We start from the raw sequence: 23,531 nt of genomic DNA, 5'->3' as shown, positions 1-23,531 counted from the left end.
ACTCATTGTTGAATTGAAAATATTTCCAATTAAAAAAAAACTATGTTTATTTATGTTTATTTGTATGGCTTGCTCTTTGGCATTAAATCTATGATTACTTTGAGACTCAAATTTTCACATAGACGAACAACCATCCGTGCTCACACTCATACCTAGGGGCAATTTAGAGTGTTCAATCGGCCTACAATGCATGTTTTTGGGATGTGGGAGGAAACCGGAGTACCCGGAGGAAACCCATGCAGGTACGGGGAGAACATGCAAACTCCACACAGGAAGGCTGGAGCCGGAATCGAACCCGACCTCTGCATTGTGAGGCCATCGTGCCGCTCGTTTTCTGATTTCATTTCATATAAAATTTCATATTACGTATTATTTCATATCACGTATTAATACATTTTCTTTTTACAACACTTTTATTGCCACTTTACTTGGATATGGATAATATCTTATTTAATGTTTTAGTCATATTAAAGTATAATTTTGCAAAAACTTTAAACATGTAATTGCAAATTGTTTAGATTTAAATTGTTTGCATCTTTAATAATAAAACTGTCAACTTTTATCATTTTAATTCTAAGAATACACTACATTTAATTTACATTAATCACAACATTTAATCATAATTATATAGATTTTTAGTTTTTTTGGGTCAATGTTAGTTTTTATGAAAGCATTCGTTGTTTCTTTTTATTTTTGCGTCGCAGCAATCAAGTTTTGTGACCCTCAATGCCGATATTTGTCAGTTCCCAGCATGCAGTTCGAGAAGAGCGCCTACACGGTAAAGGAGCGTGACGGAGACCTGCACCTGCCTGTGGTGCGCACGGGTGACCTGTCCTTCACGTCATCGGTGCGCTGCTTCACGCGCACCATGTCGGCCGCCGTCATGGACGACTTCCACGAGCGCCCCAATGTGGACGAGTCACGCGTCACTTTCCTGCGCGGCGAGAAGGTAACAAAACAGAAGTGCTTGCGTCAGGTGTTACAGTGGGTAGAGAAAGTCTCCACACCCCCATTCAAATGCCAGGTGTTTTGTGATATAAAAATGAGACCGAGGTCACACGTTGCGAAACGAATATTTAAACCATTATTATGACCTATAACCAAAACGACTGGTTGCACAGGTGTGCACACCCTCTTTTAGTAACTGGGGATGTTGCTGTGTCACATTCACACTGCACATAGTTGCCACTTGAAATGTTGTAGTATATATTTTGGAGGGTGTGCACACTAATTTATTTTTTTTACCATCCCCCCCAAATAATTACATCCTTTTTCAATTGACTTGTACAAGTTGTATGTCATATTAAAGGCAGAAAGGTTTTTGAGTTTGATTTTGTGTCTTGTTCTCAATTTTCAGTATCACAAAAGGGGTATTTAGACTTTTTCGAGCCACTCTAAGTGTTTCTGTGTGCGCGCTAGGTGAAGAACTGCACGCTTCATGTGAACGACGACTCGGTTTTTGAGCCCGAAGAGGAGTTCCAGGTTCACTTGGGGACGCCGATGGGAGACCACTGGAGCGGCGCCATGATCGGCGAGCGAGACATCGTCACCGTCACCATCACCAACGATGAAGATGGTAAGCGGCACAAACTCTAATGGCAGAATATACACGCTCCAAAGTAGCACCTAACTTCAATGTTGTCCCACGGAACCGCAGGTCATCGAGCTTGCAAGGATTAGCACGTGTAGTCTACTACAAGCATTCAAAATATATGCGTGATAATGAATTTTATATTGAGGTTTATTTTTTTAAGTATTATATTTTCGTTTTATTGTATTTTTTTGACAATTAAAAAAACATTCATTTTGATTTCAAGCTCCCACCATCGAGTTGGAGCAGGCGTCCTACCAAGTCCGAGAGCCTCCCGGTCCGGACGGCGTGGAGGTCCTCAACGTCAAAGTGGTCCGACGCGGGGACCTGGACCGGACCTCCAAGATCCGCTGCAGCACGCGAGACGGCTCGGCCCAGTCCGGTGTAGACTACAACCCCAAGAGCCGGGTTCTCAAATTCACCCCCGGTGGGTTATTGGGGTGAAAAAACAACAACAACAAAAAAAAACATGAGTAATGCTAGAATGTTCTCTGTGTGTCGTTCACATGTGGGATCCATTTAGGGATGGACCACGTCCTCTTTAAGGTGGAAATTGTGTCCAATGAGGACAGGGAGTGGCACGAGTCTTTCTCCTTGGTCCTCGGCCCTGACGACCCTGTGGAGGCGGTGCTGGGCGAGATCACCACGGCGACCGTCACCATTCTGGACCAGGAAGCTGCCGGCAGTCTTATCCTTCCAGCCCCGCCCATTGTAAGCAAACCTGGGAAATTTCAGCAGCAGTGAAAATCGACCATATAGACATTTCTTTAAAAACATACTTTGCTCTTTTAAGCACTTCACTTAAATTGAGTATGCGTTAGCATCTGTTCTCCCTTGCTTGCTGTCAAGAGATGAGAGACTTTCACATAACATCACTAAAGGAAATGAAGACAATTGCTCCAAGAAGAGACAAAGTGTGCTTGCTTCAAGCTGTTTGTCGGTCCGGATTGAAATGTACTGTAAAACTGACGTTGACAAAAGAGAATTGAACATTTTATATTTAAACACCAAAATGTGAAACAAAGGCATAAAACTCAAAAGCATGCTATCTTAATGATAAAATAATGCAAAACACTACAGAAGAACAAACTGAAATTAGGAATCATCAACCACTGCCTTAACACACTCAGAGCAGCAACACATACAAAAAGACCATACATCAAAAGAGGACTGCGCTGAAGTTGTGCAAGTTTAACTTCAAACTTGCCTGCAAACATTTACCTTCACATTTAATAAAAGTAATCATCCTCAGGTGGTCTCCCTGGCCGACTACGACCACGTCCTCGAGGTGACCAAGGAGGGAAGCAAGAAGACGCCCTCGCCGGGTTACCCCCTGGTATGCGTCACGCCCTGTGACCCACACTACCCCAAATACCCGCTGATGAAGGAGCGCTGCGAGGAGGCGGGCATCAACCAAACCCAGGTGCACTTCTCTTGGGAGGTGGCGGCGCCCACCGACACCAACGGGGCACGCTCGCCCTTCGAGACAGTGACCGACACCACCCCGTACACCGGCGTCAATCACATGGTGAGACCCAAACATTTGTCTCAAGTCTTAACCTGTACACCGCTAAGCGCATAAAAAGTCTACACACCCCTATGGCTATTGACTGTGGCCTGCTTGGCTGCCTCCTGAAAAACCCACCAAGTACGCTTGCCTCCCTGCTGTGACGGAGACAGCTGAAATGGAAAAAATAACAATCCGAGCTCCAAAAGGAGGCGTAAATCTCATCCTCAAAAAAACCTGAAATCACTACAAATTGTTTTAGAGGGGATGATGTCATATTTACACGCATACCTATTAATTAAGTGCCAATGTTAAGCCCATTGAAGTGTCCCTTTAATTTTGGCCTCATTGGTTTTACACACAAAGCCTGGCATTTCAACAGTGGTGTGTAAACTTTATCGAACTATATATAGTAACAATGCCGCTACTCTATATTGTGTTTGTGTTGTGAGGTCTTGGACAGCATCTACTTCAGCCGCCGCTTCCACGTGCGCTGTGTGGCGCAGGCCCGCGACAAAGCAGGTCACCTGGGAACGCCGCTGCGGAGCAACATCGCCACCGTGGGAACCGATGGCTCAATCTGCCACACGCCCGTCACCACCGGCACTGCGCGAGGCTTCCAGGCTCAGTCCTTCATTGCTACGCTCAAATATCTGGACGTCAAACACAAAGAACATCCCAACCGGTGAGAGACTAGTTTTCAGGTCAGCAGGTTAGTCAGGCCACTGACCAAAGGCAGCTGGCATAGGCTCCAGTACGCCCGCGACCAATGTGAGGAGAAGCGACTCAGAAAATGAATGAATGGATAGATTTATTTACAGGAATTAAATTTAGCTTTTTTTTTTTTTTAGACACAGACTTTTATTCAACTTCTTTATTTACAATAACAAATTAACCAATTATTAAATCAACTAAAAAGGTTAAATACGTGTTAAAAAAAAATAATCAACTCTAAAAAATTCACTTCAAATTAAAAGTCTTAAGGGATAAAGAACAACTTTTGCCGTTGCTGAGCATACAAACGTGTCCCCTGCTTTCAGGATCCACGTCTCGGTGCAGATCCCCCACCAGGACGGCATGCTCCCCTTGGTTTCCACCATGCCCCTACACAACCTTCACTTCCTGCTATCAGAGTCCATCTACCGGCAGCAGCACGTCTGCTCCAATCTGGTCACCCTCAAAGACCTGCAGGGTCTCTCTGGTAAATCCAAACTCCAACCTTTCACCAACCAAAACCGACGTGTCTTCCAACAGAGACCACAGTTTCAATCTTCAATTTCATAGATTAAACCCCCATTTGTGTCATCTTTTTTGCCTGAAAGAAAAGAAAAATAGTTTGTTTCCCCCAAATTGCTATGACTGTGAATTGGTCCTTTATTTGGTCACAAAGGCTTGGGTGTGTTTTTTTCTGTAAACTGGAGTCACTCATTCACATGTTGTCAGAACGTTTAGCCTTCCATGCCCTGCTTCGTTTAGCCCTGCAGTTTTTTTACTTTTACTGTATAAGACTTTTACTTTGCTACTTTCATCTCCTGTCTGCCTCTTGGTCCAATTTTCTCAAAATTCAACAAGTTCAAATTCAATTCGCCTTATAATCGCATGTATGGATTACAAATTACAGTTGAATAAAGTTTGACTCATTTGCTGTACTGGTTTGTTTCTCTTAATGTGCAGTAATGCACCTCATAAACCAGTACGCGCTATATGTGGAAATTTACCAAAATAGCCCTGTTCATTGACACTCCGTCTTATAATACGGTGCGGCTTATAGTTCAGAAAATACGTTGGTGCGAAAAAAGTTTGGAAAAAAAGTCAACGCAAGTACCAAGTTGTAAAATTTGGCCACTGAACTCTCCCCTTCCACTGCCTTCTAAGCTCACCCATCCAAAAAAAAAAGCCAAATTCTTTTCGACTTGTCCCTGCAGAGACGGGTTTCCTGGATGACGTGTCCTACGACAGCATCTCCTTGGGTCCGGGCTACGACCGTCCGTACCAGTTCAACCCCAACGTGCGTGAGGCCAGAAGCATCCAGCTGTACAAGCACCTCAATCTCAAGAGCTGCATCTGGACCTTTGACGCCTACTACGACATGACGGAGCTCATCGACGTTTGCGGCGGCTCCGTTACCGCTGACTTTCAGGTACCTGTCAATTTTTGCCAAGAAGTGAGTCGTGGGCATCAGACCTCATGAGGGGCAAAGTTCCTGTGCGCCTTTTCGAAGACTCGTCTGACGTTGTTTTTCCTGCAAACTGGTAGACTTGGGGGGAAAAAAAAGTGTCTGTACTGCCTGTTTTGAAGACCCGTAGAAATTAAATTCAGCGGCGCCTCCATAATCTGCTTGTCAGTGCCCCCCAGAAATCTGTCTGTCAATCTGTGGGCTATCGAAAAAGAAACCACGGTAGACTTTCAACTTGAAGTCTTGCTATTCTTCCAGGTCCGAGACTCGGCTCAGTCCTTCCTCACGGTTCAGGTTCCGCTCTATGTGTCCTACATCTATGTGACAGCTCCGCGTGGTTGGGCTTCATTGGAGCATCACACGGAGATGGAATTTTCCTTCTTCTATGACACCGTGCTCTGGAGGACAGGTTGGGTAGTTGCACTTGGTTTTAGCCTAACCAAATTTGGTTGTTGTGTTTTACAAACTCAATCTTTGTTTTTATTTCTCAGGCATCCAGACTGACAGCGTCCTCTCCGCCAGACTCCAGATTATAAGGATCTACATCCGCGAGGATGGGCGGCTGGTCATCGAGTTCAAAACGCACGCTAAATTTAGAGGTAAGTTCATAAAACTTGAGGCTTTTGGCTTTGTCAGCGGAATACTATTTTGGAGTTTTCTCTCCGCATTTAGGCCAGTTTGTCCCAGAACACCACACTCTCCCCGGACATAAGTCACACCTGCTGGCGCCGGACCACCTCGGCGGCATCGAGTTCAACATTCAGTTGCTGTGGAGCGCCCAAACCTTTGACTCGCCTTACCAGTTGTGGAGGGCCACCAGCTCCTACAGCAGGTCAGCCTCCTGATTCCCATCTAGTCACGGGAGAGTCACCGTGTTACAAGTCAAAGGAATCTGTTGGATAGGACGTACACGCGACAGACAAAAAAACAGAAGACTGGGAAGACTTTGGACTAGGATTCAGAGTGTGTCTGTGGGCCTGTGGATTTGTTGTTGGAGTTGTCTCTGTTGGGCATTCTATTTAACCCATGCTGACATCCCAGAAAGACATGGGTTGGACTGTCAGAACACTCGGCCCTAGAAATGTTGGCAAGAATTCTCAGTGATTACAATTATTCCCGTTTGATGGTTCTAATGAACCATGGACCACTGAAAAATCATGACAAATCAATCTTGGATGTTTTGAACCCTACAGGAAGGATTATTCCGGAGAGTACACGGTCTTCCTGATCCCGTGCACCGTGCAGCCAACTCAACCGTGGATTGACCCTGGGGAAAAACCCCTGTCTTGCACAGCTCACGCTCCAGAAAAGTTTGTCTCGAGAGAACCAAACAGAGCTTTGGAGTTCATCCTCATTGGTGTTGATGTTATTTTTTTCATGCTTCCATCAGGTTCCTTGTGCCCATCGCCTTCCAACAGACCAACCGGCCGGTCCCTGTGGTCTACTCGCTGAACACCGAGTTCCAGCTGTGTAATAACGAGAAAGTCTTCATGATGGACCCGGCCAGTACCGATGTCTCAATGGCAGAGATGGACTACAAGGGGGCCTTCTCCATGGGTACACCTACAAAAACACAAGACGCATTTAACTTGACCCGAGACTGAACTTTTAAAGAGTTGACCAAACATTCAAATGTTGAATTTGACGTTGCGATAAGGTCTCTGTGCTGATTGCTTCAGGTCAGACTCTGTATGGCCGTGTGCTCTGGAACCCCGAGCAGAACCTGAATGCTGCCTACAAACTACAGCTAGAGAAAGTCTACCTGTGCACCGGGAGAGACGGCTATGTTCCCTTCTTTGACCCGACGGGCACCCTGTATAACGAGGGCCCACAGTATGGCTGCATCCAGCCCAACAAGCACCTCAAGCATCGCTTCCTGCTCCTGGTACTGACACTTATACTGTCTTAAACCTCCTCGACTTCTCTGGCATCCATCTGTGTTCATTGCTATGATCTCACTCTCTTTCAACAGGATCGCAAGCAGCCGGATGTGTGCGACAAATACTTTCACGACGTCCCCTTTGAGGCCAACTTTGCTTCGGACCTCCCGGAGTTGAACTCTTTGGCCGTCATGCCGGGTGTGGACGGATTTACTATGAAGGTCGATGCGCTCTACAAGGTCTGTAGTTCTGCTGGTCTCCTTTGTCAAGGCCTTAGACGACAGAGTTCCAGCATATTCGCAGTTCAGCTTTGCTGCATAATAATAATAATAATAATAATAATATTCCCTTTATTAGTCCCACAATGGGGAAATTCGAGATTCAAACCCAGGCCTCCTGGGGAGACTGGGTCCTGAACGCGGCGCCTTAGACCACTCGGCCATCCTGGCAGCCTATGTGTTCGATCCAACGCAATTAATGTTTTCTTGTGGCATTTGGTGCCAAGGAAGTCATTTATTGCCATCTTGTGGCATCAATAAGCAGTTCTAAATTGTTTTTTTTTGTGGGGAGGCGGCATCATTTAAATGTAGATTACATAATAGATGTATCAGCAAATCTGATTGAAAGTTGTGATGACTCAAGTAGGAGCACTACCCACACCCTGGTCGTTTTTCAGGTGGAGGCGGGTCACCAGTGGTATCTGCAGGTGATCTACGTCATCAGTCCGGAGTCGCGGTCCAGCTTGAGGATCGAGCGTTCGCTCTCGTCCCGCCTGAGCCGGCCCAAGCGCGACCTGGTGGACCGCAGCGGACGTCTGATCCTGGACGAGTCGCTCATCTACGACAACGAGGGCGACCAAGTAAAGAACGGCACCAATATGAAGTCCCTGCGTCTGGAGAGCGGGCCTGGCGGAACCTTCCATGCCCACGTGGGCCGCTCGGTGGGCGGCGGGGTGGCTGCCCTGGCCCTCCTGGTCTTGGCCGCGTTGGCCACCTGCCTCCTGTTCCGACGGTGCCACCGTCAGGCGAAAGTGAGTCACAATGACCAGAAAAGATTGGAAAGTTTTTCATCTAAAGTTCTAAGACGTTACTTGTAAAATAATGCTTCAGCCTTCATCTGTTTTTTTTTTTTTTTTCCAAAGTTCTTGTTTTTTTAGTGGTTGTGAAAAGTTCTCCTATGATAACTTGCTAAAACAAATGAGTATTTTTCAGGCAAACATACTTTTTTCTTGTAAGAAAATGCTACTTTTTCTTCTAGCTGTGATTTATTTATTTTTTGTCATAACTTCTAAACAATCCTAATACTTTTGCTTCAAAACACTTCAGGCACCGGGCAAGAAGGCTTACGAAGAGTACCCGCTGAACACTAAGGTGGAGGTGTGCATGGACAAGTGCGTGGAGAAGAACTTCAGCAGCAAGCACTGCACCGTCACCAACGTCAACGTGTTCAACCGCAACCACGAGCCCGCCGCCAACAAGGCCAAAGTCAAGCAAGTCAACCTGGAAGTCAAACTCCACAACAACCTCAACGACGGCACAGAGGTCTGAAAACAGATATTTGTTTGTTTTTGTTTTTTTAAGCTATTTTCTTAAAAGAATGACATATTTGCTAATGTATTTTTGTACCACTTTGAAAAGGGAAAGCGTGCGACATGTCGAGAGCGCGGCAGCAGTTTTTTTTGTTTGTTTGTTTTTTTTTTTTTTGCTCATTCAACTGGGCTACCTCACACATGCGCAAAGCACTCGAAAGCTAACGTTGTCTTTTAAGGACCTGTTGGCTGTGTCCACACCGAGACGGCTATTTATTTTTTTAACATCCTATCTAATTAGCTTAATTTAGTTTGATGGCTGATTAATGCAAAATCTGAGTTTATTTGAATCACATAGGCAGAGGTAATTTTGTGATTAATTTGCCATTCTGTTATTGTATAATATACATGATTAATTTCCTTTAATTAACTTTTTTGTAAAAATTACAACTCTCTTTGAAATGGCAATTTTGTTGGGTTAGAGCAGCACATGTTGGGGCATTTTTATACAGACATTTTTATTTATTTTTTTAAGTTGGAAACAAATATCCTTCTTCGTGTGGACAGAAAAGCATAAAATTGGTGAGTGCTAGCTCAGATTCTACTGTATCCAGTCATGTCACTGTAAAATATGAAATATTATATCACATATGTAGTATTAGTCATCAAATACTTTGTATGCTGCTGAGTGAGTGTTGATGAGATTCAAGTGCAATTATTACATCATCCACTGTGCCATTACAATCAATTGCTTTGATTATTTCTGATGATTTCTGTATTTTTATGCGAAAAAATATGTTTGATATCAACATAACAGGAGCCAATGTCCGCATATAGTGGCATTTGATTGGTGTTTTCCGGTAGAATTAGTTTTATAAGAATCTTGTAATAAAATAAAATAATAATGTTAATTCCTGTAAAATTAATTTATTCTCTATTCTCATAAAATGTTAACTTTTTTTGCTCGCAAAATATTGCTTCATAAAATTTCTTTGTAAAAATTGAACTTTTTTTGGTCTTTTTGCTTAATTAGAACTTTTCTGATAAGAAAAAAAGACAATGTTTGTATTGTATAAATTATATTTTTTTCAAACAAACATTTTTGGAAAGAATAATTTTCTTGTAAAATTTCAAATTAATCTCATAAAATTTGAACCTTTTTTGCATTAAATGTCTTGTAAAATTTCAACGTATTCTCCTCTTCGCAGTACAATTCTTTTCTTGTGAAATTCCAATTATTATCGCACAAAATTTTCATTTTCTCTAATAACGTTTCAACTTTTTGGTTCTATAAAAAATTTATATATATATATATATATATATATATATATATATATATCAACCATAAAACTGTTTTTCACTTACAATTTGTAATGTAACTGTTTTTCATGAAATTTCACATTATTTCTCCCCGCAGTACACATTTTTCCTTTTAAAATTCCAAACCTCCTATGTGACTTTTCCTCTCTATTTTTTTCTCTTTAAAACAAATAGCATATTTTTATACTTGGATTTGAGCTACAAAGAAATGCTGATATAAAACATATTTTTTCTCATGTTATTTCAGCCTTATAAAGACACATTTAAACAATGACATGATTACTTTTTCTCTTGCTGCTGATATTCCAACAAGTGCCCTTTATTCAAAAACAATCACCCAAAGTGTACCCCACCCCCACCTCTCCTCCCCACTCAAGCGATTGTAACCAATGAAAAGTGTCGCCTTATTAACAATCAATCGTGCGTGCGTGGGTGTGTGTGTGTGGGGGGGTGTAAATGTGTGATTTAAATATTTTTCTATTTCCTCTCCCCATGTTACTGTTTTTTTTTTTTCGGGTTTGTTTTCATAATGTTTGATGTGATGCTACTGCTGTCCAAGTCAAGTGAGAGAAATCAACAGGCACTCCAAAAACTTGACTGCTCTCACTTCCTGTCTTCATTGGACTGTGTGCCTATGGGGAGGGAATAAAAAAAAAAACTCCTCCGGAATGAGCAATCCTGGAGAATTACATGTTGTATTTTTGGTGCTATGATGATTTTGCTGATACGACAGACGGACGCCTGTATCTGGTGCCTTTTTTAGTCAATAAAGAAAATGTGAAAGTCAGCTCTGTGATGCGCTGTCGCCTTGAGTGTTTAGATGTGAGTTGATGCCCTAAATAATACTACGTGTACCCCAAAACAACAACAACGCAATACACACAACACACAAAATGACAATTGTATTCTTGAAAAATCTTTAACTTTTACAATTAATATTTATCTTTTTTCTTCTACTAGAAACTCTTCCCATGGTTCTAATATTTTTCTTGAATTGAAATAATGCATAAAATTCACTTTATTTCCATAAAATGTAAATATTCTCTCAAATAAGTCGTTTTTCTTCTAAGATTACAAATTCCGATTTTAAATTTACTGTCAAATATTTTCCGTCTTGCATTTTATTTATTTTTTTATAAAATTGCACCCTTTAATATCAAAACTAGTTTACTTCAGCTTTTGTTTTGTAAAATGTTATGCTTGCAAAATGTCAAATATTTTTCTTGTAAAATACTTTTGGGTGAAAATTAATTTAATAATAATTTAAATAATTTATTTTTTACCCTTCGAGTGCAACGTTCAGATTTTTTTTATACTAATTTTACTTTGCATTCTTAAAAAAAAGTGTTTGGTCAATTTTAACTTTCCAAAAATTATTTTTTAATTTTTCTTGTAAAACTATTCCCCCCCCAAAAAAAACAATCCTGTCATACAGTTAGAATTTAATGCTCCAAATATTTGCAATTTTTCTCATGAAATGTTGACTACGACTGTTTTCTATTTTTGTCAATTTCCCTCCCTAATATTACAACTATAACACTAACAGTACCAGCAAATATGTTGCATTGTTTTTCATGACCTACAACATAAACGTTATACACCACTGTATATCTTAACTTATTCATTGGAATCTCAAACATGCTGCATGCAACATGCAGTTGCACGTAATGACCAACAGATGTCATCATTTCCTCCCAGACAAGTGTGTCAAAGAGGAGAAGAACCTCGCCCCCCACCCCCACATGCCAAATTAGTACCCCCACTCCCTTTTCTTTTTGTGTAGAGTGGAAATGTGTGCGCACTTGGAAAAATGACATGAAGTCATGTGACCTTATTAAGCCCCGCCCCCTATTATGTAATGTCACACATGTGCTCCCCTCGTCATCTCTGACCTCTTATGTTCGTCTGGAACTTTTTTCCCCAAAGTTTGACAGTAAATAATGCTGGAAAAATGAGGCAAGATAAATTAACGTGACGCCTTTGTCACTAAAGTTAAGGCTTAATGAAAAGTTTTTACCAAAAGGTTGTTGAAGTGCTGTTTTTATTAGACTTGCATGACAGTTATGTTTGTCAAAAATGAACATGCATCCTGCATGCAGATTTCTTTTGCTTTAGAATGTTGTATTGTTTTATGTTTTGATATTCACTGTGGTGGTTCACTTCTTTTTGCACTTTCAAAATAAAATCCGATACAAATGTTGACTTATTTTACTTATGAAAAGGTTAAATTGTACTCTTAATCAACATTTTCAACAAAAAAAAATCTGCTGGGGAATTTTAACTTTCTTCTACTTAAACCGCTTGGGAAATAAGTTTGCCCTTGAGAATTCTGCTTTTTGTCACATTTTGACGAAATAAAAAAAAACTTTTGCAAAATTATAATTTTTTTATTGGAAAAAATATATAATTTTTTATCATCTTCTCTTCCTTAAACTATTAACTCATTGAAATAGTAAATAATAAAAACAATTATAAATGCATTACTTATAGTACCAGTCAAATATTTATGTCAAAAAAAATATGTGTTTTTGGGGTGTTTTCTTTTGTATTATTTCATTTATTTATTAGCGGGCGTTCATTCATTCCGCTCTTACGAACTAGTCGAAACAACCGAGAAGACCGGGGCGTGACCAGGTCAAGTTAGGTTGTCTCTCATTGGCCAACCCCGCCCACCGCCCACTCCGCACTACTTTATCGTGGGTCGGGCTCTATTCGCACCACCGCCGCCACTCCGCTACTACTTTGGTCTGGACCTCTCCGCGCACTCAAGACAACTTGAGCCGCCGCGCTCCAGCGAAAATGGCAGCGGGGAAAAAGCGACAAGGCGCCGGCGCGAACGCGCCCACCACTCGCCGCCTGGCCTGAGGCTCCGCCGGCCGAGAAGAGCCCCATTCGCGTCTTGCTTTGGCTCACCTGTGCTCGTGCGGTGGAGGGAGGATTTCCCTGCTCAAGCCTGTTAGCTTGCTTGTTGGCTAGCTGGTGGCTAGCACCTCGTCGCGGCGTGGAAAGCCCCGCGACAACGACGACGCCACCGCCGCCGCCGCTTCGGGGACGACCCGGTTGGATATACGACAGCTCCCGGATGCTTTAACCCCTTGACGCGAAAATATTTTTCAGATTTTCTCCGTTTTCTCGTTGTATTTGTATTTTTTTAAAATAAAAGCAGCGCCCCGCCGAGCTAACGCTAGTGCCACAGAAGCTAAGCAGCCTACCCAGGCTGTTGCTTTCTGTCGTCCCCGTCAAGGTGGACCCTGTCACCTGCACGACTAGTTCGAGAGTGTCGGTGTCGGGCGTCGGTTCCCTACCTGATGCCGAGAGCCAGAAGAGTCTGCGCGGCGGAGGAGAGAAGAACGGAAAGAAGTAGATAAGACTGCTCTAAAGCTCGCCCTGTTTTTATTACAGTTTCAAGTGAGCACCGTTTCTGGTTGGAATTATTTTTGAAAAAAAAAAAAAAAAGATGAAGAAGTTTTCCAGAATGCCAAAGTCTGAGAGCGGAGGCATCGGGGGAGCGTCCGGCTCCGGGCTTAGCAGCTACTTTGGAAAAGTGTTCGCGGTCGGCCGATATCAAGTCACCGTGGAGGAGCTGGTAGCAGAGGGTAAGTTAGCCACTCACAACCGTCTGCCATAAACACACCAAAACTTTTCCGAACGTTTTCTCCGTAAGAAAAGGAAAAGTCTGCAACAGCTGTTGTGTCCTCCACTTAAGGGGGGTCGTCCCCCCCCCCATGATAACAACGCCCAAGCCTCATATGTCAACAAGCACTTGTCAAGGTTCACTGCAACTGACAAGCAGCCTGCACTTTGACACACTTTTGAAACGAAAGACATTTTTTTTCACGACCCAACACAAAACAACACAGTGAGGCAAAAAAAAAAAAAAAAGGGCCATTGTGGGTCACTATTTTGAGCCATATTTTCACATGGATCCGCACTTGGAAACATCTTCAAATGACAACTGATAAAGTTCTCGTGGCCTATTTTTTAAAAAATCAATACATTAAAAAAATGGAAAATGTGAAAAGTTATGATGCATATCTTTCTAGTTGCAAGGAAAGGCTTTCATATTTCACTGAAAAGTTGTCATTTTTACAATAAATCTATTAAATACTGTGGCAATTCAAAGAATTTCAGAGAGTAATGCTGCTGAAAGTTGACACTGAAACAAAAGTTGTAAGAAAAAATAGAATCATTATCGGAGGAAGGTTGTCATTTGAGATTAAAGTTGTCATATTTCAGGAACAAAAGTTGCAATTTACATAGTTAATGTATAATAAATGTTTAGTTTTCTGAAAAGTTGTCATGCCTCTGAAATAAATAAAAAAAAATCAGGCAAAAGTCAAATCTAAGATTAAAAACAGACTTTGTACAAATAATTTAGGGTGAAGTTGTAAAATATAACTCCTAAGACAAAAGCCAATCAAGTTGCTTTATTTAGAATTTTGGGGATAATTTTATTAGGAATCATTTATTAAGAATGAAGTCGCTGTGCATTGCATCATGAAGCTTGCAATATTTAATAAAAAAATTATTGGAGTAGTATGTTATATGATGAAGATAAAGTTGTCATTTTGCAAGCGCAAATGCATTTATTAAGAGGAAAAACTTTTATTTGTACAAAAAAACGTGCAAAACACTTATTTCAGCAAATCAATTATAATGAGGCTCATTGTGTTTTCACCAGGAAAAAAAAGTAAGGACAAAAAAGTTTTCATTACGAAAAAAGAAAAAAGCATGACACTTGTTGAGAATAAAGTAATAAGAGGAGACAAAACAAAACCATTTTGTAAGACTAAAGTTAGCAACTAAAGTGTGTCACCATGTTAGTTTAGCATGTTACCCTCGGAAGCAAGTTTTTGTCACTAGCGAGAATTGTGTCGCAACGTAACCTTGTAAACAGGCGGTTGGGTCACATAGTAAACCTGTTTCTGCTCACTTCCTGGACTAAAGTTTCACGCTGTGTGGTCATGTGACACTGCCTGAAGTTTTTGGTTGGTCGCTACACCTGCTTTGGCCTTGCCTGCATTGTGCACGGTTGGCGGCAAATCTCCTTAGCAACAGCGCAACAATTTAAAATGACAGGATTTCTGTTGGTTTTGCAGCCGAGCAGGAAGTGATTAAAAAATGTTGTTCTGCGATGCCATGAAGATAGGGTGGGGGGGAGAGAAGAAGAAGTCATGCGGCATTTGCATCATGGGATGTCTTGACTGGCAGTTAGAAGTGGCAGTCACCCGCAACTTCTCCTTTTCACGAGTATCAGCCTATTTGGGCTTTTTTTCTTTTCTTCCTGTGGCTAATTCAGCCAAGACGGTGCTAATCCGTGAAGTAGAAGTTCCATTTGTTACACTGTGTCCATCCATCCATCTTCTGTACCGTTTCTCCTCACTAGGGTCACGGGGCGTGCTGGAGTCTCTCCCAGCTATCTTTGGGCAGTAGGCTGGGGACACTCTGAACTGGTTGCCAGCCAATTGCAGGGCACATAGAGACGAACAAACATCCGCGCTCACACTCATACCTAGGGGCAATTTAGAGTGTTCAATCGGCCTGCCATGCATGTTTTTGGAATTTGAGAGGAAACCCACGCAGGCACGGGGAGAACATGCAAACTCCACACAGGATGGCCGGAGCCGGGATTGAACCCACGCCCGATGCTGTCTCTCACTGTGAGGCCATCGTGCTAACCAGTCGGCCAACGTGCCGCCATCTGTGTAAAGTCACAGTACGGAATATTACAAGAAAATTGAAATTAGTATCAAGGAAACAGTTACAATTTTGCAAGAACGTTATCATTCATAGCGAAAAAAAATATGTAAAGGAAGTCGTTTTACTGAATGAATATATTTGCAAGCATTTGTTTGTATTTAATGAGAAGTTATAATTTTGAGTACTTTTTTTCCACGAAAAAAGTTGTCTGCTAGGATCCCATTCAACATTACAAAAAAAAAGGTGGACTTTTGTATTAAAATTTAATTTACGTTATAATTTTCAGTGAAAAAAATGAACGTGCAAGAATGAAGTTTTTCGAGCCCCGTATCATGCGCTGACGAGTGCGGCACAGCTTCCTCCATGTGTGCTTGTTGCGCACTCAAGGTACTAAAAGACATCATGTGATGTTTTCAGCCATTTGACTGTTGAATGAAAATCACAAGATTCCCCTTCAGCGCTGACCTTTGACTCGCCGGCGTCATTAATGTTGACGTCTGCTCCATTTACGTTCAATACCAAACATCGACTGGGCGCTGCAGATAGCCGCCAGCCCCAAGGGAGGATTTTGGGTGATTGGCAATGAAATCGATTTGCAAAAGTCTCCATATTTGTCTTTTTATCTACACTGGTAAAGTTGTTCTGATAAGGGAGGATAAGTAAAGGGTACCGGTTTGATGGTGAAAAGCTGTAATTTTTTTTTTTTAAATACAATGAGAATCAAGTCTCTTTCATGTATTATAAAAGAAAAAAAGTATTTTACATGAGTAAAGTTGGAAACTAAAAAAAGTAGCAATTGAACAAGTCTTTTGTTAACAAAGCTAAAATGTGAGTTTTTATGGAGTGTAAATTTAAAATTTGATGAGAGGAAAAACAGTTGACCTTTTTTTTTTAATGATGTGCGATTTTGTGGCGAGCATCATGTAATCGTTTCAGTCGGAAGAGCAAGGCTGCGTCCGGTCCGCAAATGCTCTGTCTTGACATAAATGCATAATGATGTTGTCATATACGCACTTTCAATGGCAGCGTCTGGCGGAATTTGTACTGCTAACATTTTTTATCAATTATGCTTCTTTAAAAAAGTCAAAAACTACTGTGCAAAATCGATGAATGAACCCCATCTTGATAAATTAAATGACTCTTCTTATTCAATGTAGTAGCGCATGTAAACGGCACATCACATAGAAACAGGTGACGAGAAATCTTCATTCCAAATTATTTCACTCAGAATAACAAAAAAGTCTCCACGTGAACAAAGTTTGTGTGCACATTTGATAAAATGTAGGCGTTAAAAAGTTGTTCATCATAAAAACAAACTTGATGCGTTTCTAAAAAAACAACCAAGCGCAATCCTGGTGACGCCGTTGCCAGTCGAAAGTCGTCTGTGCGTGTGTGTGTGTACATTGCTGATGTTGTTCTGAGTCAACCGGTTTGGCTGTCTGTCGCTGTGCGTTGTCGAAACGTCTCGAATGGCCACGATTAGCATACTGTAGGCCTGATGAATGTTCGCATTGTGCCTCTTTTGTCAACTCATAGAATGCCAGCGTAATAGAAAAAAAAACCGCAGCCTGTGTCCCCGTGACGGGCATCATCGCCGCCTTTTGTGCTCGTTCATTGAGTACGAGCCAGTCCCGATTAGCACATCTCAAGGGGGAGCAGAGCCAAATGCCAATGCTACCCGTCTATGGAAACTAGAGGTGTGCTCTGATGAAGCTAACTGTACAGTGTTCAACTGCTATTCTGCGGTTTATCGTCGGCACCGGGTTGTTGTGCGGATTTTCAATACAACTTATGAACAGTCATCGCTTGAATATTACCGGTTTAGGTACACTTCTGTGATAGTTAAAACTTTTTTCTTTTTTTTTTTAAGATGGTTTACAAAATGTCAATGCTAATTTGTCCCTGTCGCCATGCCAACAATACGAAGTAAAGGTTTATAAGAAAACATCTTATTTGAGACCGCCATGATGAAGACCCTTCCCACTCCCACCCCCAACAACATGAAAGTGCAGAATGTGTTATCTGTCTGTGAAAAAGCAGTTTCACCAAAAACCAAAAACACGCACACACCCACCCCTAATTTCTATTTTTAGCCAGCCGGAACTTTTTGCTGCTGATGCATCCGGACTGTCACTGTGGTGAGACATGTCAAGGCTTAAATGCAGCCTCAAGTGGGTCGGGTTTGCAGATCAACCGCTCCATGCACGCTCCCAATTTCTTGGATTCAAATGGACTCTCAAAGGGGTGACATCATTCGTTCAGTCTTTAGGAAAGAAAAAAAAAAACTGACCTCAATTTGGACATTTTTTATACAATGGATGCTTCCGCAGGCCACGACTACAGTGGCCTTTTTGTGCCATTAAGTAACTACAAATAAATCACGTGATTGCAGTATTACAAATGTTATGTAAGGAATCTACAGGTCATGGAATGAGTGTTTATTTTAATGCGACACAGTAAAGAAAGATCACCTTTAACTTTTGTAGCCACAGTCTGTGCCGGCGCGGCCGCTTTTTTGGCGCAGATTATCCCGTATCATAGCAAATCTCTCGAGGATTTGCTAAATCTCGTTGATCCAAAAGTCATCTGCGGTAATTAGCGGCAAGCAGCTGCCAAACAAACGGACCCCCGGAGTTGGAAACATGTTCCTGAGGTGAGGCGTGATGTAACCCGAAATCTCAGAATCAGAATCTGCGAGCGGGACGCACTCCCACAAAGCACGGCTCACTCAGCAAGACAAGAAGGACGAAACATTGGCAAAAATGTTCCTGTGCTTCTTAAAGTTTGTCTTAAAACAGCTTACAGGCTAAAATGCCCCACGGGAGTCTACTTGAGATGAGACCATTTTAGGATGAAAATGAAAACTTTATCCTACTTAATAGCCAAAGTTCGGTCGTACTGGTCTGGCGAATGTTGGCTTGTGGATTGCATTACTCTCACAGACTGCAGCTTGGTATTTATTCTTCAATTTTGGCTTTTAAAATTAAATATGTTGTGTAACAAGTATTTAGATGTCTGGCAACCATGTCAGGGGGTGGGGAGTTGCAACTGTGTAAGTTGCAAATAAAAATAATAGCAATATTAAAAAAGAGCAATTTTGGCTACCAAATTTTCTGAAGCTGAGCCATGAATGGTTGTTGGCTGACCCCTGAGTAACTGTGATGTCTGTCGACAGAAATGGCCACACAAAAACGGGTGGATTTTGCTGCTCAACTCATATTCCACGAACGCAATATTAATGACAGCCCTATTTTGACTAGTGTCTCTGCATAGAACATATTCTTGTCAAGAACGGTTTTGGGTTGACATCACCTTTTAAATGCACCTCATCTGTACGACTCCTATAGTTGAAATTTCTCCAATTAAAGTCTACACTTAAAACAGGTGTAATATTATAAACCAAAAAAAAATCAGATTTTTTTTTTTTTAATTAATATCCACGGAACCTCCATGCACTCCATGATGTGGGCCTCAATTTTGTAAACTGGGCAATTTTTTTTTTTTACTGGTCCAGTTCCCTTGTTAAGCAACGTTGTTCCCGGCCTCCTTTGCAGACTGTCATGATTGGCCCAGTGTATTTGTTTGTAACTTGTATGGTGATCACTAATCAAATAATCAAGATGAGGACTTGGAGACAAAGCGGAATGAATCCGGTCTTTGTTTTTGTCCTTGGCGTCATCGTCTGTCGGACAACAACAGCCGTCACTGTGACGTCACTGCCGCTGGTTCAAACGGTGTCTCGTACAGTGAGTTCAGGGGTCCTCCAGGGTGCCGAGGGGTCCCTCCTTTGTCTATAACGTTGGTATGTGTGAGGCCCCCCGATTGCGCCCCTCCCCCCCGTTTCCTTCCTGGCAATATGTGGTTGGAGGTGACAAAAGCCTCGTGGCGGCGATTTAGTGAGAACCTGATCCTGGAACAGGTGTTCTCGGACAACACAACTGAAAACAGGTCTTTTGTTGGGACAGGCAAATTCTGTGATCCCGTCAGAGTAATGACATCCATTTGGAATTCATTCTGAGACGCCACTCTATTTTTCTCGTGATCCTTTCATAGGGGACGCATCTCAACCTTCTATTTATAAATACTCTTTGTATTCCAGATTTATTGGAGTTAAATGGACTCTAATGGACATTTTACGGGGCAGTTTAAACTGTAAGCCGTGTAGTTTGTTCTCATAGCAAGTTGGGATAAAATCCAGAGGTGTCTGCGAGCTGAGCTCAACTTTAGTAACCATGAGCGCTCACTTACTTTTGTTCTTGCGAGTTGGCACACCCCGCACTAGAATTGGACGGGGCGGCTCATAGGCATAAACCAGGAACATTTACGATCACTACAATGAAAATCGACATTTTTATGATTAAAATTTGTTATTCCTACAATGAATGTCCACAATTTGTACATGGAAAAGCTCCAATTTTCACAATTGAAATCTACAATTTCTAACCCTTTCTAAAATTGAATTTCTGGTCTAAAAAGTAAATGATTTTAAATCTATATTTTGATATGATTTAAAATCTGTGATTTTGATCATTGCAATCTTCAAGTTTGCTGATTTTTTAAAAATCCATCAAATTAGAGAGATTAGATAGCTGGCTCATTTGCGTGAGACAGGATCGCCTTCTCAAGTGGTAGTCAGACACCTGGGAACTGTTTTAAACCTTTTGAATCATCAATTATATTAACCATAATCCAACATTTGCTTAAAAGCAATGAATACATGTGTCATTATTGATTTCCCACATGGAGATAATGTGCACACTAAAATCTGGTGCGAGCCGAGCTCCTGTGTTAAACCGTGACGAAACAAACACCCCTTGGAAGCAACTGTTAACCTGAAGCGTATGGATTCCATCCATTCCTGCCTAGAGTGACATGTTTGATGACTCACAGTTTATGCTTGCCCCCCCCCCCCCCCCTCCCAAAAAAAAATACCATCACGCAATGCGGTCACTTCACATTGTTTATCAGCAGTGTTGCTTATTTTGTAATTCTGTTGGCCGTCATGGTGAACCAGTGTCCCACTAACTCGCGCTATTGTGGCAGCAAACATTGCTAGCTAGCCGTAGCCTACGTTACTCAATCCCCCTCCCCCCACCCCACCTTCCCTCAGGCAACGCCAAGATGACCTGAGCTCACTTGTTGCACAACAAACGCGCCGTTGTTGACTCCTTTGTAATAGAATAGAAATAGAAATAGAAATCCCTTTATTGTCATTGTACTCAAGTGTGCAACGAGATTAGAGGGCTCCCCTCTCCAGTGCAATACAACAATAATACAGACAAATATATAAATTAGATAAATAAAGAAGACAGTGCAATGGAATTCAGTACTGAATAGGGCATATAGAAACACATCACAATGCTGTTTTGCGAGGTTAGGGTGGTCTCGTGTGTGTGTGAGAGTTCAGTATGGAGATGGCTCTCGGAAAGAAACTGTTTCTCAGTCTATTGGTCCTTGATTTGATGCATCTGTAGCGCCTGCCAGAGGGCAACAGGTCGAACAGGTGTGAGTTTGGGTGGGTATTGTCATTGACGATGTTGAGAGCCCTTCTGAGGCACCGGGCGGTGTAGATGTCCGACAGTGGGGGGAGAGGGCAGCCAATAATCCTTTGCGCTGTTTTGACTGTCCTCTGGAGCCTCACTCTGTCCGCCTCAGTGCAGCCGCTGTACCAGGTGGAGACACAGTACGTCAGCAGGCTCTCGATGGACGAGTGGTAGAAGGCCAGCAGCAGCTTCCTGTCCAGGTTGAATAATCTCCATGAACTCGTCCCGATTCAAACTACGAGCATAGTTAGCGTCCTGCCTATCAAGGTTGCCCGTTACCCGATTTAGCGTCAAGGTATTCTTTTCGTAGCATTAGCTTCTGATAAGCGGCACAGATTGCAACCCATTGCTCTGTAAGTTCCTGAATGTGGTGCAGGGGCATTAGGATGGGTAAACTGAAACTCCATATATCGTAGTTTCAGACCATTCTGACACTGATGGCTAAATGATCTCAATAATGAATCACACAATTCATTACGCCAACGAACAAATGCTACCATGAGTGTATGTCCTTTTTATGGACAAATGCGTTTTCTTTGTATTTGTGTGTGTGTTTGCAGGAGGCTTCTCAGTGGTTTTCCTGGCCCGTACACACAGCGGCATCCGCTGCGCCCTCAAGCGCATGTACGTCAACAACGTGCCCGACCTCAATGTCCACAAGCGGGAGATTACCATCATGGTGAGAACCACGCACTACACACGCAGTTTCACGTCCATTGGAAGCGTCAGGTGTGATGATGAACAATGAGCCACCCGCTGATGTCGTCTTCCAAGAACTTCACACAGAATTTCAAATGACGCATGATCAGACTGGCTTTGTTGTGAAGGAATCATGTCGCAGTTAATTTGCTACAGTGCAGCCTCCCGGATGCCATACAACCGAGCAGTTGTTCAATTTTGAAGACATATTAACTTCCAGGAAATAATGAAAATAGAAAGAATCCAGTCTGTCATCATTTCAAAAGTAAACTTTACCTGAGCAGGCAATGCCTCAAGTTGTTGGGTGTCCCAGTGAAAATGTATGGATCTGCTGCAGTCGTCCCGCTTTTTTTAATCGGTGATAATAACATATTTTGAGTTCTATACTCTCTAAACTTCCCTGCCTTTGCAAAATCTTTGAAATAATACTCAACCAGGACATGATAAATTTTTTAATCTTTTACGGTCGGGCTTTTGATCAGGACTGCAACACTGAAAGTGGTAAATGATGAAGACAACCGAGAATTTTGTGCTGCTGTTTTTGTCAGTCTCGCAAAGACATTTGATTCTGTTAATCTCTTTGTTGATCTTGAACGATTACAGAATATTGTCTTCTCTGAGAATTGTTGCTTGGTTTCACAGTTACTGCTCTGTTCGCACACAGTCGGTGAGGATGTCTTATCTCAGTCACTTCAGGTGTCCCGCAGGTTTTTATACTTGAGCCAAAACTTTTAATTCTTTTACATCAACAATTTGCAATGCTATGCTAACTAGCAGTAACTCTCTCGGCCATTTGCAGGTCACCAACACATTTATACTTGTAGCTCCTCCCACCACACTACCCTGTCTACGCTTCGTCAAGATTTAAAATGCTCTTTGCAGTATGGAGTCAACAGAAACCTTCTACAAATTGAGCACCCCAACATTATTCTTTCTCTGCATGGTTCTACTGTTCAATTTGTCACATGCTGCAAATACCTCGGAATCTGGCTTGACAGATCTATATAATAATGCGTCAGTAACGTTTAGAAAATTTGAAACTCGCATTAGTACTATTCTTTTGAAATGCATTGGCAGATCTAGTTGTCTCAAAATCAAAATAAATCATTTTCTATTCCATGGTTCATGTCACTTTTGCGTCTGCTGCAATTCCCCTTACGTACCGATCTGCTAGACCAGTGATTGTTGGTGTGATACATGGGCTCCCTCTTGTGGTACACGAAAGAATCGCGGAATTAATTGTTCAAACTGTGCTTGATGTTGAAGTGGCTCAAACATTTTTTTTTTTATCCGGTGCAAGTAATTAACTATCAATAATCCTTTTGACGCTTAGTCCATCTGACTTCTCGCATGACAGGCAGCCATGCTGTACAAACAAAGTGCTCCCAAAGGCTAAGTTGTCGGAATTGTCATTATGCCTCATGCAGAAGGAGCTGTCAGGCCACAAGAACATCGTGGGCTACCTGGACTCTGCCGTCAACACCGTATCAGACAGTGTGTGGGAGGTCCTCATTCTCATGGAGTACTGCAAAGGTACTTGCTGTCCACAAAAATGGTGCCTCAGCGTTAACTTTGCTGGGGTGAAGG

The 23,531-nt window shown here is 42.1% G+C and overlaps 2 protein-coding genes and 1 long non-coding RNA gene across 5 annotated transcripts in view; 2 read left to right on the top strand and 1 right to left on the bottom strand.

Moving 5' to 3' along the window:
• The window catches only part of fras1 (Fraser extracellular matrix complex subunit 1), a 122,298-nt gene extending 113,500 nt beyond the window's left edge, over window positions 1-8,798 (top strand). The window contains exons 58-74 of the mRNA XM_088290094.1: window positions 744-949; window positions 1,420-1,576; window positions 1,818-2,018; window positions 2,115-2,302; window positions 2,844-3,119; window positions 3,551-3,783; window positions 4,139-4,299; window positions 5,024-5,238; window positions 5,533-5,683; window positions 5,766-5,873; window positions 5,947-6,106; window positions 6,468-6,584; window positions 6,665-6,831; window positions 6,954-7,159; window positions 7,247-7,393; window positions 7,831-8,184; window positions 8,480-8,798. Coding sequence (XP_088146220.1) covers window positions 744-949; window positions 1,420-1,576; window positions 1,818-2,018; window positions 2,115-2,302; window positions 2,844-3,119; window positions 3,551-3,783; window positions 4,139-4,299; window positions 5,024-5,238; window positions 5,533-5,683; window positions 5,766-5,873; window positions 5,947-6,106; window positions 6,468-6,584; window positions 6,665-6,831; window positions 6,954-7,159; window positions 7,247-7,393; window positions 7,831-8,184; window positions 8,480-8,701 — 3,269 coding nt within the window. The 3' untranslated portion in view covers window positions 8,702-8,798. The remainder of the gene's footprint in view (window positions 1-743; window positions 950-1,419; window positions 1,577-1,817; window positions 2,019-2,114; window positions 2,303-2,843; window positions 3,120-3,550; window positions 3,784-4,138; window positions 4,300-5,023; window positions 5,239-5,532; window positions 5,684-5,765; window positions 5,874-5,946; window positions 6,107-6,467; window positions 6,585-6,664; window positions 6,832-6,953; window positions 7,160-7,246; window positions 7,394-7,830; window positions 8,185-8,479) is intronic.
• On the bottom strand, window positions 849-13,721 carry LOC148343821 (uncharacterized). 2 transcript variants are annotated; one of them, XR_015842505.1, is made up of 3 exons: window positions 13,308-13,721; window positions 1,850-2,312; window positions 849-934 (listed from the first exon to the last, which is right to left on the bottom strand). It is a non-coding gene; the product is annotated as an uncharacterized LOC148343821 (long non-coding RNA). The 2 variants fall into 2 exon arrangements; XR_015842503.1 differs by lacking the exon at window positions 849-934 and having other exon boundaries at window positions 1,724-2,312.
• Window positions 12,731-23,531, top strand: part of bmp2k (BMP2 inducible kinase) — a 29,980-nt gene continuing 19,179 nt past the window's right edge. For both annotated transcript variants that reach the window (XM_088290066.1, XM_088290058.1), the window contains exons 1-3: window positions 12,731-13,598; window positions 21,806-21,924; window positions 23,372-23,477. In XM_088290066.1, coding sequence (XP_088146192.1) covers window positions 13,460-13,598; window positions 21,806-21,924; window positions 23,372-23,477 — 364 coding nt within the window. In that variant the 5' untranslated portion in view covers window positions 12,731-13,459. The remainder of the gene's footprint in view (window positions 13,599-21,805; window positions 21,925-23,371; window positions 23,478-23,531) is intronic.

Source organism: Idiotropiscis lumnitzeri, chromosome 1, assembly GCF_059441095.1.
Source record: "Idiotropiscis lumnitzeri isolate Australia: NSW breed Sydney's pygmy pipehorse chromosome 1, RoL_Ilum_1.0, whole genome shotgun sequence".
Classification (NCBI taxonomy): Eukaryota; Metazoa; Chordata; class Actinopteri; order Syngnathiformes; family Syngnathidae; genus Idiotropiscis; species Idiotropiscis lumnitzeri.
Note: the sequence above shows the minus strand (reverse complement) of the source record. Positions and strands in the feature narration are given on the sequence as shown.